The sequence below is a fragment of the Castanea sativa genome, chromosome 3 (assembly GCF_040712315.1).
Source record: "Castanea sativa cultivar Marrone di Chiusa Pesio chromosome 3, ASM4071231v1".
In the NCBI taxonomy this organism is placed as follows: Eukaryota; Viridiplantae; Streptophyta; class Magnoliopsida; order Fagales; family Fagaceae; genus Castanea; species Castanea sativa.
The window spans coordinates 41,075,751-41,088,154 of NC_134015.1; the positions used below are offsets into that span (position 1 = coordinate 41,075,751).

The 12,404-nt window shown below is 40.5% G+C and overlaps 1 protein-coding gene across 11 annotated transcripts; it reads left to right on the top strand.

The window, feature by feature from the left end:
• Positions 1-713: 713 nt before the first annotated feature.
• On the top strand, positions 714-8,925 carry LOC142628263 (disease resistance protein RGA2-like). Of its 11 annotated transcripts, none has more exons than XM_075802339.1 (4): positions 714-5,003; positions 5,167-5,238; positions 5,350-5,397; positions 5,553-8,448. In XM_075802339.1, the coding sequence occupies exon 1, from the start codon at positions 1,482-1,484 to the stop codon at positions 4,968-4,970; it is 3,489 nt and encodes a 1,162-aa protein (XP_075658454.1). In that variant the 5' UTR covers positions 714-1,481; the 3' UTR covers positions 4,971-5,003; positions 5,167-5,238; positions 5,350-5,397; positions 5,553-8,448. The 11 variants fall into 11 exon arrangements, with proteins under 11 accessions (XP_075658454.1, XP_075658451.1, XP_075658450.1 ...); XM_075802335.1 differs by having other exon boundaries at positions 716-5,003; positions 5,156-5,238; XM_075802328.1 differs by adding an exon at positions 8,455-8,925 and having other exon boundaries at positions 717-5,003; positions 5,156-5,397; positions 5,553-8,228.
• Positions 8,926-12,404: the final 3,479 nt, after the last annotated feature.

Genomic DNA, 12,404 nt, shown 5'->3' on the forward strand with positions numbered 1-12,404 from the left:
GCAATATTGATTAAACAAAAACTTTAATGAATAAACATGTTAGAATAATGGAGTGATTTGAGGCTTTTATCCAGAAGTTGCGTATGCATCACATACCTAGTGTAAGCACCTTTTGTAAACCTCAAGCAAATTAGGTTAGAAATGGCTTTTAGGGTTAGTTCTTAGGTCACATTTGGGTTTGAGCTTGGTTATGTTAGGCCACCTTAAGGTTCATTGGCTCATTGGGTTCCATATACGATGTTAATCATTTTGAAATTGAGTTAATTTCTCGTCATTAGGATCGAGATCCTCAGATATAAGTCAAAATGAAATGAAGTGTCTATATACGTGGTACACAAAAAAGTATATATATATATATATATATATATATATATTTATATTCTACCAATAAATCAAAACGTAAATTAAGGAAAATATTCATTTCTTAATAACAGTTATTTATAACATCTTGTGCATTATTAGAAAAGTAGGTTAGAAATTGAAAATTATCCTTTTAAGTTTTAAAAAAACTTTCTTAAACCCTTTCTTTTTTCTCCCTATAATCCAAAACACCAAAAATTTATTTAAAAAATTAATAAAACTCAACAACTACAATTCCAAATCAAAGTGTAAAAAAAATTTACTTAAAACACCTTTTATGTGATATTAAGACCAAAGTTACCAATAAAAATTTAAAATAGAAAAAACAGTAGTTGGAATAAGAGCCGACAAGAAAGAATTGGGAAAAAAATCATTTCTATTATCGCCTATTTATGTGGATTCATGAATATGAGAAAGAGAGAGAGAGAGAGAGAGAGAGAGAGTTAGGTGGGCTGAGGGAGAGAAAAGGGAAAGATAGTGAGTTAGGCTGTCATTATTAATGACCGTGCTCTAAAGAGTTGGGTGGGCTGAGGGTGAGAAAATGGAAAGACAGTGAGTTAGGCTGTCATTGTTAATGACCGTGCTCTAAATTTATTGAATATTCATGTTATTTGTTGAACGCAAATAATTGAGTATGATGTATGAGGTATTTAGTTAAATTTTTACCAAAATTACTAGTTTGACTAGCTTAAGGAAGAATGCTCTTACCGACATGATTAAAAGTTAGTGGATTGAAAGAGGTTTGGTAGAGAAGAATGCTCTTACCGACATGATTAAGTTAGTGGATTGAAACAGGCGTGTCCACACTCCACAAAAGCAAAATTATCACATATGAACAGTGGTTGAACCCCACATGCAACATTAAGATATCTTCTCCTCCATGCAAAATAAAGATAATATCTCCGCTGATACAGCTCATGAGACAGTCACGGCTGAGGTTTCTTTTTCTTACTGTTTGACTGATTGATGTGCATTTAATCTTTGAATAAAACACTATACCGTTATATACCGACCTTATACGCATATCGAATCCAATCCAAATCCACTCAATTCTCTGATATCTGTAGTATATATATACTACCACATCTGTACTGTGTTGCCGAGTAATAGTGAGAAGAGAAATGGCCGAGGCAGTTGTCTCCAGCGCTGTAGAAGCCCTCATTTCAAACTTGAGTGCTGTCCAGCAGTTTAGAGGGTATATGAATGTGGAAGAGGAACTTGGGAGGCTCCAGCAGGCTGTTTCCAGTATCCAACCTCTACTTTTGGATGCGGAGGAGAGGTACAATCAGAGCTATGAGGTCAAAATTTGGCTTAGAAAGCTTAAAGATGCGTTTGATGATGCTGATGAATTAGTGGATGATTTCTTTACTGAGGCTCTGCGGCGAGAACTTCTGAACCGGGGTAGACGCACAAGACAGGTACGTATCTTCTTCTCCAAGCTTGCATATGGTTCAGCAAGGTTGCCTAAGTTTAAGACAATTATTGCGAGAATAGAGAAAATTGCATCCGAAGCTGACAGATTCCAGTTTAATAACCGGTGTCCTGAGAAGAAGGAGAGAAGAGAGTCTCAATCTTCTTGTTTGTCACGTGAGGTCGAGGTTATTGGGAGAGAGGAGGAAAAGAGTGCAATTGTACATGATCTAGTGAAAATGGATAATATCAATGACAGAGCGAATGTCTCAGTGATTTCAATAGTTGGGAGTGCAGGTGTAGGAAAGACTGCACTTACTCAATTTGCATACAATCATGAGACTGTAAGAAAACATTTCGAGCTACGATTATGGGTGCGTGTCGCTGAATCCTTTGATTTGAAAACGATTGTTGAAGAGATTGTGGAATCAGCAAGCGGGGAGAGACCGGGAAATCTCGGGTTGAATTCATTGTTGGTACGCCTTCGGGAAATGATTGATGGGAAGCGGTTTTTACTTGTACTGGATGGTGTATGGAATGAAGATATTGAAAAATGGTCCAGCTTGAAAAAACTGTTAACTTGTGGCGCGAGGGGAAGTAGAATTGTGACTACTACACGTAGTAAAGTGGTTGCAGACATTATGCACACAGTTCCAATATTTTTTTTAGAACCTCTGTCATACGACGATTCGCTTGCTTTATTTAAGAAGATGGCATTCGGGGAAGAAGAAGAAGAGCGAACGAATCAAGCTCTTGAATCCATCGGGGAGGAGATTGTACAGAAGTATGCTGGTGTTCCTCTTGCCATAAGGACTATAGGGAGTCTGTTATACTTCAAACATTTAGAGGGTGACTGGTTGAAGTTCTTGCAGGATGAACTTCCAAAAATTTTACAACAAGAAATTGATATTTCTGCAGTACTTAAGTTGAGTTACGATCATCTCCCATCACATTTGAAACAATGTTTTGCTTACTGTAGATTATTTCCCAATGATTATGAAATTGATGTACAGAAACTGATTAAACTTTGGATGGGGCAAGGGTTTCTCATTTCATCAAACAAAGATCAATGTCTAGAAGATGTTGGTTATGACTATTTTATGGATCTATTCCAGAGGTCCTTTTTCCAAGAGGTAGAAACAGATGAATGGGGCATTATAAGAAGTTGCAAAATGCCAAAAATCTTGCATGATCATGCAATTTTAGTGGCAGGGGTTGTGAGCTGTGCGTCAAATTTAAATGGGGACAATATAAATGATAGAGTCCGTCATGTGTCATTTGATTTTAATTTGGTATCATCACAGCAATTTGTGAGACCCTTGCTTAAAGCCAAGAGAATACAGACCTTTCTATTGCCTAGTCAATCATGGCTTCCAAACGATGAAAAGTTCAGCAAGTCCACTCGTAGAATAGTTCAATCATGGCTTAAAGCAATTTTTTCACGATTCAAGTGTTTACGTGTGTTGGATTTACATGATTTAGGGATCAAGGTGGTTCCAAGTAGCCTCTGTAAGTTGAAGCGTTTAAGATATCTCGATCTCTCTAAGAATGGAATCAAAAAGCTTCCAAGTTCCATAACCAGCCTGCTGAATTTGCAAACATTGAAACTTTCGAATTGTAATGTGCTTGAAGAATTGCCAAAGGGCATTATAAATTTAGTCAGGCTTCGGCATCTTGAGATTGATGGCTGTGATAAATTGGCTCAAATGCCATGTGGACTGGGACAATTGACTTCTCTTCAGATATTATCTTTATTTGTATTAAGGAGTCAGTCTGTCTGCAGGCAAAGTGGCAAGCTAAGTGAACTGAAGAGGCTAAACAACTTGAGCAGAGGGCTTGAGATTTTACATCTAGAACATTTGTCAGATGCTTCAACAGAAACTATGAATGCAAATTTGAAGGACAAACAACGACTTCGAGCCTTGACTCTAAGATGGTTTCGACAAGATGATGCTGATGTTGATGTGGAGAGTGACGAGAAGTCATTGGAAGGCCTCCAGCCACACCGAAATCTGAGAACGTTGTGGGTGATAGGCTATGGGGGTATGAAGTTTCCAAGTTGGCTATCTTCTATAATATATCTTGTTAAATTTACTCTCTGCAATTGTCTCAAGTTCCAGCATCTACCGCCATTAGATCAACTCTCTTTTCTCAAGAGTCTTAAACTTCAAAGGTTGCATGCTCTGGAGTACGTAACAGACAGCAGCGGAAAAGACAAGCTCTCTTCTTCAGCAACATCAATAACATTCTTCCCATCCTTGAAGGAACTTGTACTCTGGGATTGTCCCAATCTGAAGGGATGGTGGAGGGATGCTCCAGTTGGTGATGATAAGAGTGCTGTTGGAACAACACAAGCATCAATGTCAGATCAGCAACAACAATATCCGTTGCTGCCTTCATTTCCCTGTCTTTCAAAATTAGAAATTCATTATTGTCCAATGCTGAATTCCATTCCCTTCTATCCACATCTTGATGAACAGCTGGTCCTGAATAATGCCAAGCTGACACTTTTGCAACAGACAATGTGGTATATGGCAGCATCGCAAGGCCCAACAACTGCAGCTATTTCAGTTCATTCTTCTACTCTGCCCTCTTCCTCCTTGGGTCCTCTTTCCAAATTAATTTCTTTGACTTTAACTGGCATTAAGGAGCTAGAGTGTTTGCAAGATGAATGGCTGCAAAACTTCACTTCTCTTGAGAGTCTCAGTATTTCAGGGTGCCCAAGACTAATGTTCTTATCAAATGGTATTCAACATCTCACCTCCCTTAAGTGTATGGACATTAGGGACTGTGAGGAGCTTGATCTTTCCAGCAATGAAGGTGATGGCGAGCAATGGAAAGGACTGAGGAACCTCTGTTCCCTCACTATTTGGGGAATCCCAAAGTTGAAGTCTCTCCCGAATGGGATGCAATATGTTTTGCCTCTTGAAAAGCTCCGGATCCTAAATTGTCCAAATTTAATAGCTCTAGAAGACTGGATCAGCAGTTTCACATCTCTTAATAGGCTTGTTATTTCTAAATGCCGCAAATTGGCTTTGCTGCCTCACGGAATGAGTAGCCTTAAGTCTTTACGTAGACTGGTAATTGATGATTGTCCCATGTTATTGCGAAGATGCCAAGGGGAAACTGGTGAGGATTTGCACAAGATTAAACACATCCCAGAAATTTCGGAAAGGCTGACTTCTCGGGACTTTGATTAATCTCTTGTTTCATACTTCATTCAGCTTGTTTAGGTATGTAAAATTCCTTCCTAATCTCAGAGGCACTCATCAATTGAAAATGTTGTTTTTATCCCTGGTTAACACCCTGCTCCCCTTTTCATTTTCATTTTTTTTCTTTCCTTGGAGGCTTTTGATATTTAAGCAAATTTCTCTGTTATTTTTAGTTCATATGCAGAACCAAATGCTGCAGATAGAGAATTGGTGTTCATGAGACCTCTTTGGGACTACCGATGGAATAAGAATAGCTGTAAGGACCACTTGTTTCTTTATTTTAAAAAATCTTGTAGTGTCCCTAACTGAAATTACTAGATGATGTATTTGCTTGCTTTTTTTTTTTTTTTGAAAATCCTTAAAACGGTGTACAAAATGGAACATGGTGGAGGATGAGGATCAAGATAGATTGAAGGTACAAGCCCCTTTATCTGTATTGGTTATTTATTTTTTAGTCCTTAATCAATCAATCATCAATATATGTATGTATATAAAAGTAGAGATCTTGCAAGAGAGCATAAGATTCTGCCATATGGCGCTTTTAGCCTTCACATCAACTTCTTTTTGCAGTTCTCCAAAAATGGGCTGTCCTTGGAAATTAGACGAAAGGTTTAAAAAACCCAAGCCCACTTATTATATTACAAATTATTTGAAAAGCCCAAGCCTCCCCCACATGCAACAACCTTGCCCTCAGACAGCACTCTTTGGCTTCTTTGAATTCCAGTCCAAATTCACTGATTATTTGAAGCAACAAATGCAGAAAAGCTTTAGAGATTTCAATATTTGGTATTTTGCCCTTCAATCCAGTCACTTTCCCTTATCCTTTCAGCCAATTATATATCTCACTCAAGCATTTACTCCTCCTTCGATGCCATTCTGCTTGGAGCATTTTATCTCCTTCTCACAGCTATTTGCCCTCACTCAATCAGAGCATATTTTGATCACATTGATTTCACCTTCTAATTCAAGGTTTGACTATTTTGTATTCTTTGAAGTTTAATTTGTTTGTCTCTCTCTCTCTCTCTCTGCCAATCACCCCCTTTTCTCAAAAAAAAAAATTGCTGACTATCAAACTTTTTATTACATGCAAGGAAATTGTCTGATAAAATACCTGAATGTTTTCTTCTTTTTCTAGAATCTAACTTTACAAAATGTCCATTTTGCAGGTCTAATAAGTGGACATGTTTATTTCTTCCTACAGTATATACAATATTTGTTAAGGGCCAATAATTTAGCTCTTGGCTTTCTTCTTTTTGCAATTTTGTATCAATTTATTTTTATCTTATTTTATGTGATGTACTTTTAAAAAAAGTAGGACTAGTGTGGGCAAGAAAAGCTAAGACTTAACTTAGTAAGGTCTTTCCCCGTTTTGTTGATTGTATAGACACTGTTTAGCTTGGACTCAAGCTCAATGTCTAACAAGCAATACATGTGCGAATTCATGTTTCCTGTCTTAGAGATGGCCAATATGAAAATCCATTTGCAATTTGTTAACCCATGTTATCTATAGCATTAGGTGAAAGCTATTTTATTCTTGGTCTCAGGTTTTTAAATAGTTCTTTGAATTGTCTATATAAAATATTTTTGTAAAATATATTGCTCTCTAATTTTACAAAGAAAATTCTGAGTTGCTTGATAAGAGTAGGGATATATGTAGTCTGATTCAAATCTAACGGGCATATGTTAGAGGTTTGTGATGTTGCCTTCTTAGAGCATCCGTAGTAGGACTTGCAAATGCCATATGTTCCTAGTATTTAGCATCTAAGCCTTAAAAGCCCCCAACATCCGGACTTGCAAAATCATCCCATTGCAAAAAAATTTACAATCTTGCTACAATACCATCCTATATGTAAGATGGTACTGTAGCAGTATTGTATAATAAAAATTAGTTTTTTTTTTTTTTTTTCTTTCTGATGCTTCTTCTCTTCCCTATCTCTCATTTCATTTCACTTTCTCTCTCCAATTTCTCTCTACTTTGTTCTGTTCTCTCCTCTTCAAACCCAAAACCCATACAATCTCAGCACTTCCTTCCTCTCTATCTTAGATCAGTTTGCTATGGATTCCGATGGGTTTGTTATGGATTCTGATGGGGTTGCTATGGATTTGTGGGTTTCTGTGTTGATCTGGGCATGAGGGTTATGGGTTGATCTGGGCATGGTGGTGGGCTGGGAGCAATTGATGGTGGGTTTGGATTGGTGTGGACCGGCAAGTTGGGTTTAAATCGATGGGCTGGGTTTGGATCGGCATGAGGGCTGGGTTTGCTGGTGATTTTTTTTTATTTTTTTTATTTTGGTTTGATGGTGGTGGCGTTGCTTTAGGGTGGTGGCGTTGTTTGATGGTGGTTTAATTTGATTTTGGTTTGACGGTGGTGGCGTTTTTTTTTTCTTATCTGTTGTGGCTTGTGCTAGAGGTTGAGGGAGAGACACGAAAAGGAAAAGAGAGAAAAATAGTAATAAAATAATAAAAAAGAATATTTAAATAAATTGGGAAAAAAATAGAGTTTGGGATATTGGGTGTATTGTAAAATGATATGGTATAATTAATAAAGTGGCTTTTTGAGATGGTAAAATAGAATAGGATGACATTCACCACTATGGATGCTCTTAGTGTCCATATGTTATTTTCTTTGGAAAGTAGTGGAGACACCTAGGCTACAGGGCTTAGTCTTTTGCGACAAGGACCAATTATAATTTATAAGGCATCTAAATGAATTTATGTGCTTCAAGTTGAAGACACCACGAAGTTGAAGACCAAAATGAATTTGGTGAAGGTTGTGAAACAGATGATGACTTATAAGTTGTAACTTAACAAATTTTATCCCAAAGTGATGATGATGATGCCTTCATTGCTCTCTATGTTTAATTTGATATCCTTACTAGGCACATTACTAGAGGCATAAGCACAAGTCTAATGAGATTTTAATATGCATGTATTTGAATGCATTCTAAGTTTTTGCTTTGTATTTGCCTTTGAGAGGCACTGAGTAGAGTGCAATATTGCAATTACTTTGAATTTAGTGATGGTACTAACTTGACGTGTGATTACTTTTGTCTAACATTTAGTTGATCTACTCTATTATTATTTATTCACCTTTGTCTTTGGATATCAGAGCACGTTGAAGATGCTACTCTTTACCATGATGCTGCATGTATATAAACTTTCCAATTTGTTGAGGCATTTCATGTGTTGCTGGAACTGGGAGTTCATGTTGTTTGTAGTTTGGAGAGCATGTGTTTTGTTGACGCAGTAACCTAATAGTGCCATGTGTATCTAGAAATATCTTTTATTGCTCATTTCAATCTTCTATGGATAAGATTAAATGACTTCACATGTGAACATTTCATTAATAGATGTTTGTATCAAAATGTGTTTGGCGTACATACTTACATGTGTCCCAGCTTTGGTAGCTAACTTATTCAACCCATGTCAAGCATGTTGTAGTTTACTAATTTGTATTTGCTTTGAATCCTAGGTGGTAGCATGGAACTAAAAATTTGATGCTGGAAGGAAAATAGTGGTCATCAACTTGGCGTATGTTTGTTAAGCAAGATTTGTAGCTAACTACTACCTGATATATCATCCATCTACCACTTAAGCAAGATTTTCAGTAATGTCAGAATTAATTATCAAAGCCTTTCTTTAATAGTATATAAAATGATTTAACAAAGTAGTTTCTATATTATCTTTTATTATTATTTATTTATAGTTATATAAGATGATGTATGTGGGGAATAAAAGGACCCAAATAGGCATATGGGCCTGTGGACTGTAGCATGGAGGGCTGACCTGCCCCAAAATTGAACTCTACGAATTGGCCAATACGCCGAGGATACAAGGGTACCGCCGAGGACGAGCTTCTCCTCGGACAAGCCCAAGAGAATTCAAAGCTTCATTATGAAGGTCAAAGCACAACTCTAGAAAGACTAATGGTTAAAAGGGGGAAACCCTGAACCTTCTCGATACACCAGTGTTAAGGAAATATCTAGAGCAAAGGCTGCCACCTCCGCATTAAAGACTCTGCACCTACCTCTCTGGTCGCATTAATGGGGAAGTGACCCCTGAACAGTAGGGCAGAAACTTCTAGTCGTGGTCCCAAAGGGCATCTAAAAAGGGGTATTTAAGGGGGAGGAAGGCGGAGGGAGGGGATCGATCTTTCTCTCTCTCGCTTACTCTCTCTCTCTAAAGAAAAAGAAAAGAAATTAAGGATTGTAACCTGTAAGAAAGAAAGAAAAATAATAAAGAAGTATTCCTCGGCTCGAGTCCGAGGAGATCCATTTGCAATTATCGTTCGTTATTTACCTGTATTCGTTTATAAAAGCCTGTTATCAAGCTCCCAGCACTTCTAACCTAGGTTTCAAGCCCACACTCTACAAATTTTATTGTTTAAGGCTCATTGGGCCTGAGCCCATAATCTTCTTTGGGTCCAGGTGTAATTGTGCACTTATAATTGGCGCCGTCTGTAGGGAATCTAGTCTAAAAAAAAGGTTGGGATACCATGGCAGGCCTAGATTCTCACCATGCAGAGTCACAGGAATCACAACCGGAGGATCGTTTCGAGCGCCTTGAGCGTCAAAGGGATCGTGAAGGAAGTGTCCATACAGAATACCCCGGGGCTAGCCATACTCAGGGCGGGGGTAGCACCACCCACGAGGATGGTGCTAGGGCCATGCAGAAGGAGATTAATCGTTTGAAGAGAAAGTTACGCCGCGCCAGACGTAGGTCTTCACCATCCTCATCTAATCCTTCCTCAGAGGAGGAACGGGGAGGTAGCTGCAGCTCAAGATCATGCTCACCCCCCAGTGCAATGTCCTCAGGTGAGGAGGATGACCAGCTAGCTCGCAGACGCAAGAAGGCTCCTTCCAGGGGCTTAGGGAATGATGCTATGAGTCGGGCGCTGCACCAACTCTCCAAATCTCCGTTTTCACGGAGGATTGAGAAGGGGAGGCTCCCCAGGAGGTTTACTCAACCCACCTTTACCATCTACAATGGCCGGACTGATCCAGTGGAGCATGTGAGTCATTTTAACCAGAGGATGGCGGTGCACTCTCACAACGAGACCCTGATGTGTAAACTTTTCCCCTCTAGCTTGGGGCCTGTTGCTATGAGGTGGTTCAACGGCCTTAAATCGGGGTCTATAGGTTCGTTCGGGGAGCTCACTAGGGCATTCGCTTCGCGGTTCATTACGTGTAGCAGAGTACCTCGGCCATTGGACTCACTGTTATCCATGACCATGAGGGAAGGGGAGACGCTGAAAGCATACTCCGACCGTTACTGGGAGATGTTTAATGAAATAGATGGTGACTTTGATGAGGTGGCGCTTAATACCTTTAAGGTAGGCCTTCCTACTGATCACGACCTGAGAAAGTCTTTGACTAAAAAGCCCGTCCGCAGTGTACGTCGCCTTATGGACCGTATTGACGAGTACAAGAGAGTGGAGGAAGACCAATAGCAAGGAAAGGGTAAGGAGAAGGTTATCCCGCAGGAGAAGAGGGATTTTAGGTCGGACAGGTACCACAATAACAAGCCGAGGCGAGATTACGTTGGGCGGTCCAGGACTCGGCAAGACCTCGCGGCGTGAACACCTGTGTTCGAGAACCAAGACATCCTGGAGAAAGTTCGTAAGGAGCCTTTCTTTAGATGGCCTGATAAGATGGCGGAGAGACCTCGAAGAGGAATCGGGACCTCTTTGCCGGTACCACCAGGATGTGGGCCACACTGATCGGCTCGGACCCTTTGGAACCACTTGGAGCGGCTTGTCGGTGAAGGAAAACCGAAGGACATCTGCCAACCTGTAGCGGGGTAGGGTCGTCCGTTCAAACAATCAGAGGAATAATTCATCTCGGCGTTAGGAATAATTAATGTTATTTTTGCTGCACCTGGGGCAGGCTCGGCTTCCCCACGTGGTGATGACAGCTTCACATCCTCGGCCGAGGAGTCAGGCAGGCCGAAGAGGTTGAAGCTAAATTTGCCCGTCTTGGGATTCTCCGAGGAGGATAAGGTAGGGACTATCCAACCTCATGACGATGCTCTTGTAGTTACGCTTAGGATAGGGAACTATGATGTAAGGAGGGTGATGATAGATCGGGGGTACCGGCAAATATCATGTACCCTGATCTATTTAAGGGGTTAAGATTGAAGCTGGAAGATCTTACTCCTTATGACTCTCCACTTATACGCTTCGAAGGGAGGGCCGTTGTGCCGAAGGGACAGATTCGTTTGCCCGTTCAATCCGGCTCAGAAACGGTTGAAGTGGATTTCATTGTGGTTGACGCGTACTCTCCATACACAGCCATCCTCGCCAGGCCATGGCTGCACACTCTTGGAGCTGTCTCCTCTACCTTGCATGTTAAGGTTAAGTTCCCCTCGGGGGAATGTGTAGAAGAAATCCTTGGCAGCCAATCGGTGGCCAGGCAATGCATGTCGGCTGCAGTACTGCACCAGGCAGAAGTCGAGTCTTCGACTTCGATCACCAGAGACTTATAGCAGTTAACCGCTCCTGATTCATCTGGAGTGATGACAGGAGAGGAGGCTCATTGGGAGAAATTAGAGAAGTTTTTAATAGCCGATGATCTAGAGAGGTTCTTCCAAGTCGTCATACGTTTGCCTCACCAGGAAAAAATGGAGTTGTTGGAATTTCTGAAGGACAATATTGATGTCTTTGCGTGGGACCCGTATGAGGCTCTAAGTGTTGATCCGAGCTTCATTTGCCATCGTTTGAATGTCAACCCTGCCATTGTTCTGAGAAGGCAGCCACCTCGGCGTTCTTCCAAAGAACATTCCGAGGCTGTAAAGGAAGAGGTGCTCAAACTTAAGAGGGCTGGGGCTATTAAAGAAGTTTTCTACCCTGAGTGGCTGGCGCACACGGTTGTAGTTAAGAAGAAGAATGGAACGTGGAGAGTATGTGTGGACTACACAGATTTGAACAAAGCCTGCCCCAAGGACTCGTTCCCAATGTCGCGTATTGATCAACTGGTGGATGCCACTGTCGGACATTCTCGAATGAGTTTTTTGGATGCTTTCCAGGGTTACCATCAGATTCCATTAGCATTGGAGGATCAAGAAAAAACTGCTTTCATTACTCCAACGGGGAACTACCACTATAAGGTCATGCCATTTGGGTTGAAAAATGCTGGGGCTACTTACCAAAGAATAATGACCAGGATGTTCGAACAGCAACTAGGGAAGACTATTGAGGTGTATATAGACGATATGGTGGTAAAGAGAAAAACGATACCTTCACACGTCAAGGATCTAGCCGACACCTTCCAGGTGCTAAGAAAGTACAAGCTGCGCCTTAACGCCTCAAAGTGCTCTTTTGGCGTGGGGTCCGGAAAGTTTTTGGGATACATGATTACTCACAGAGGCATAGAGGTGAACCCAGCACAGGTCAAGGCTATTCAGGATTTGTGGCCGCCTCAGAAC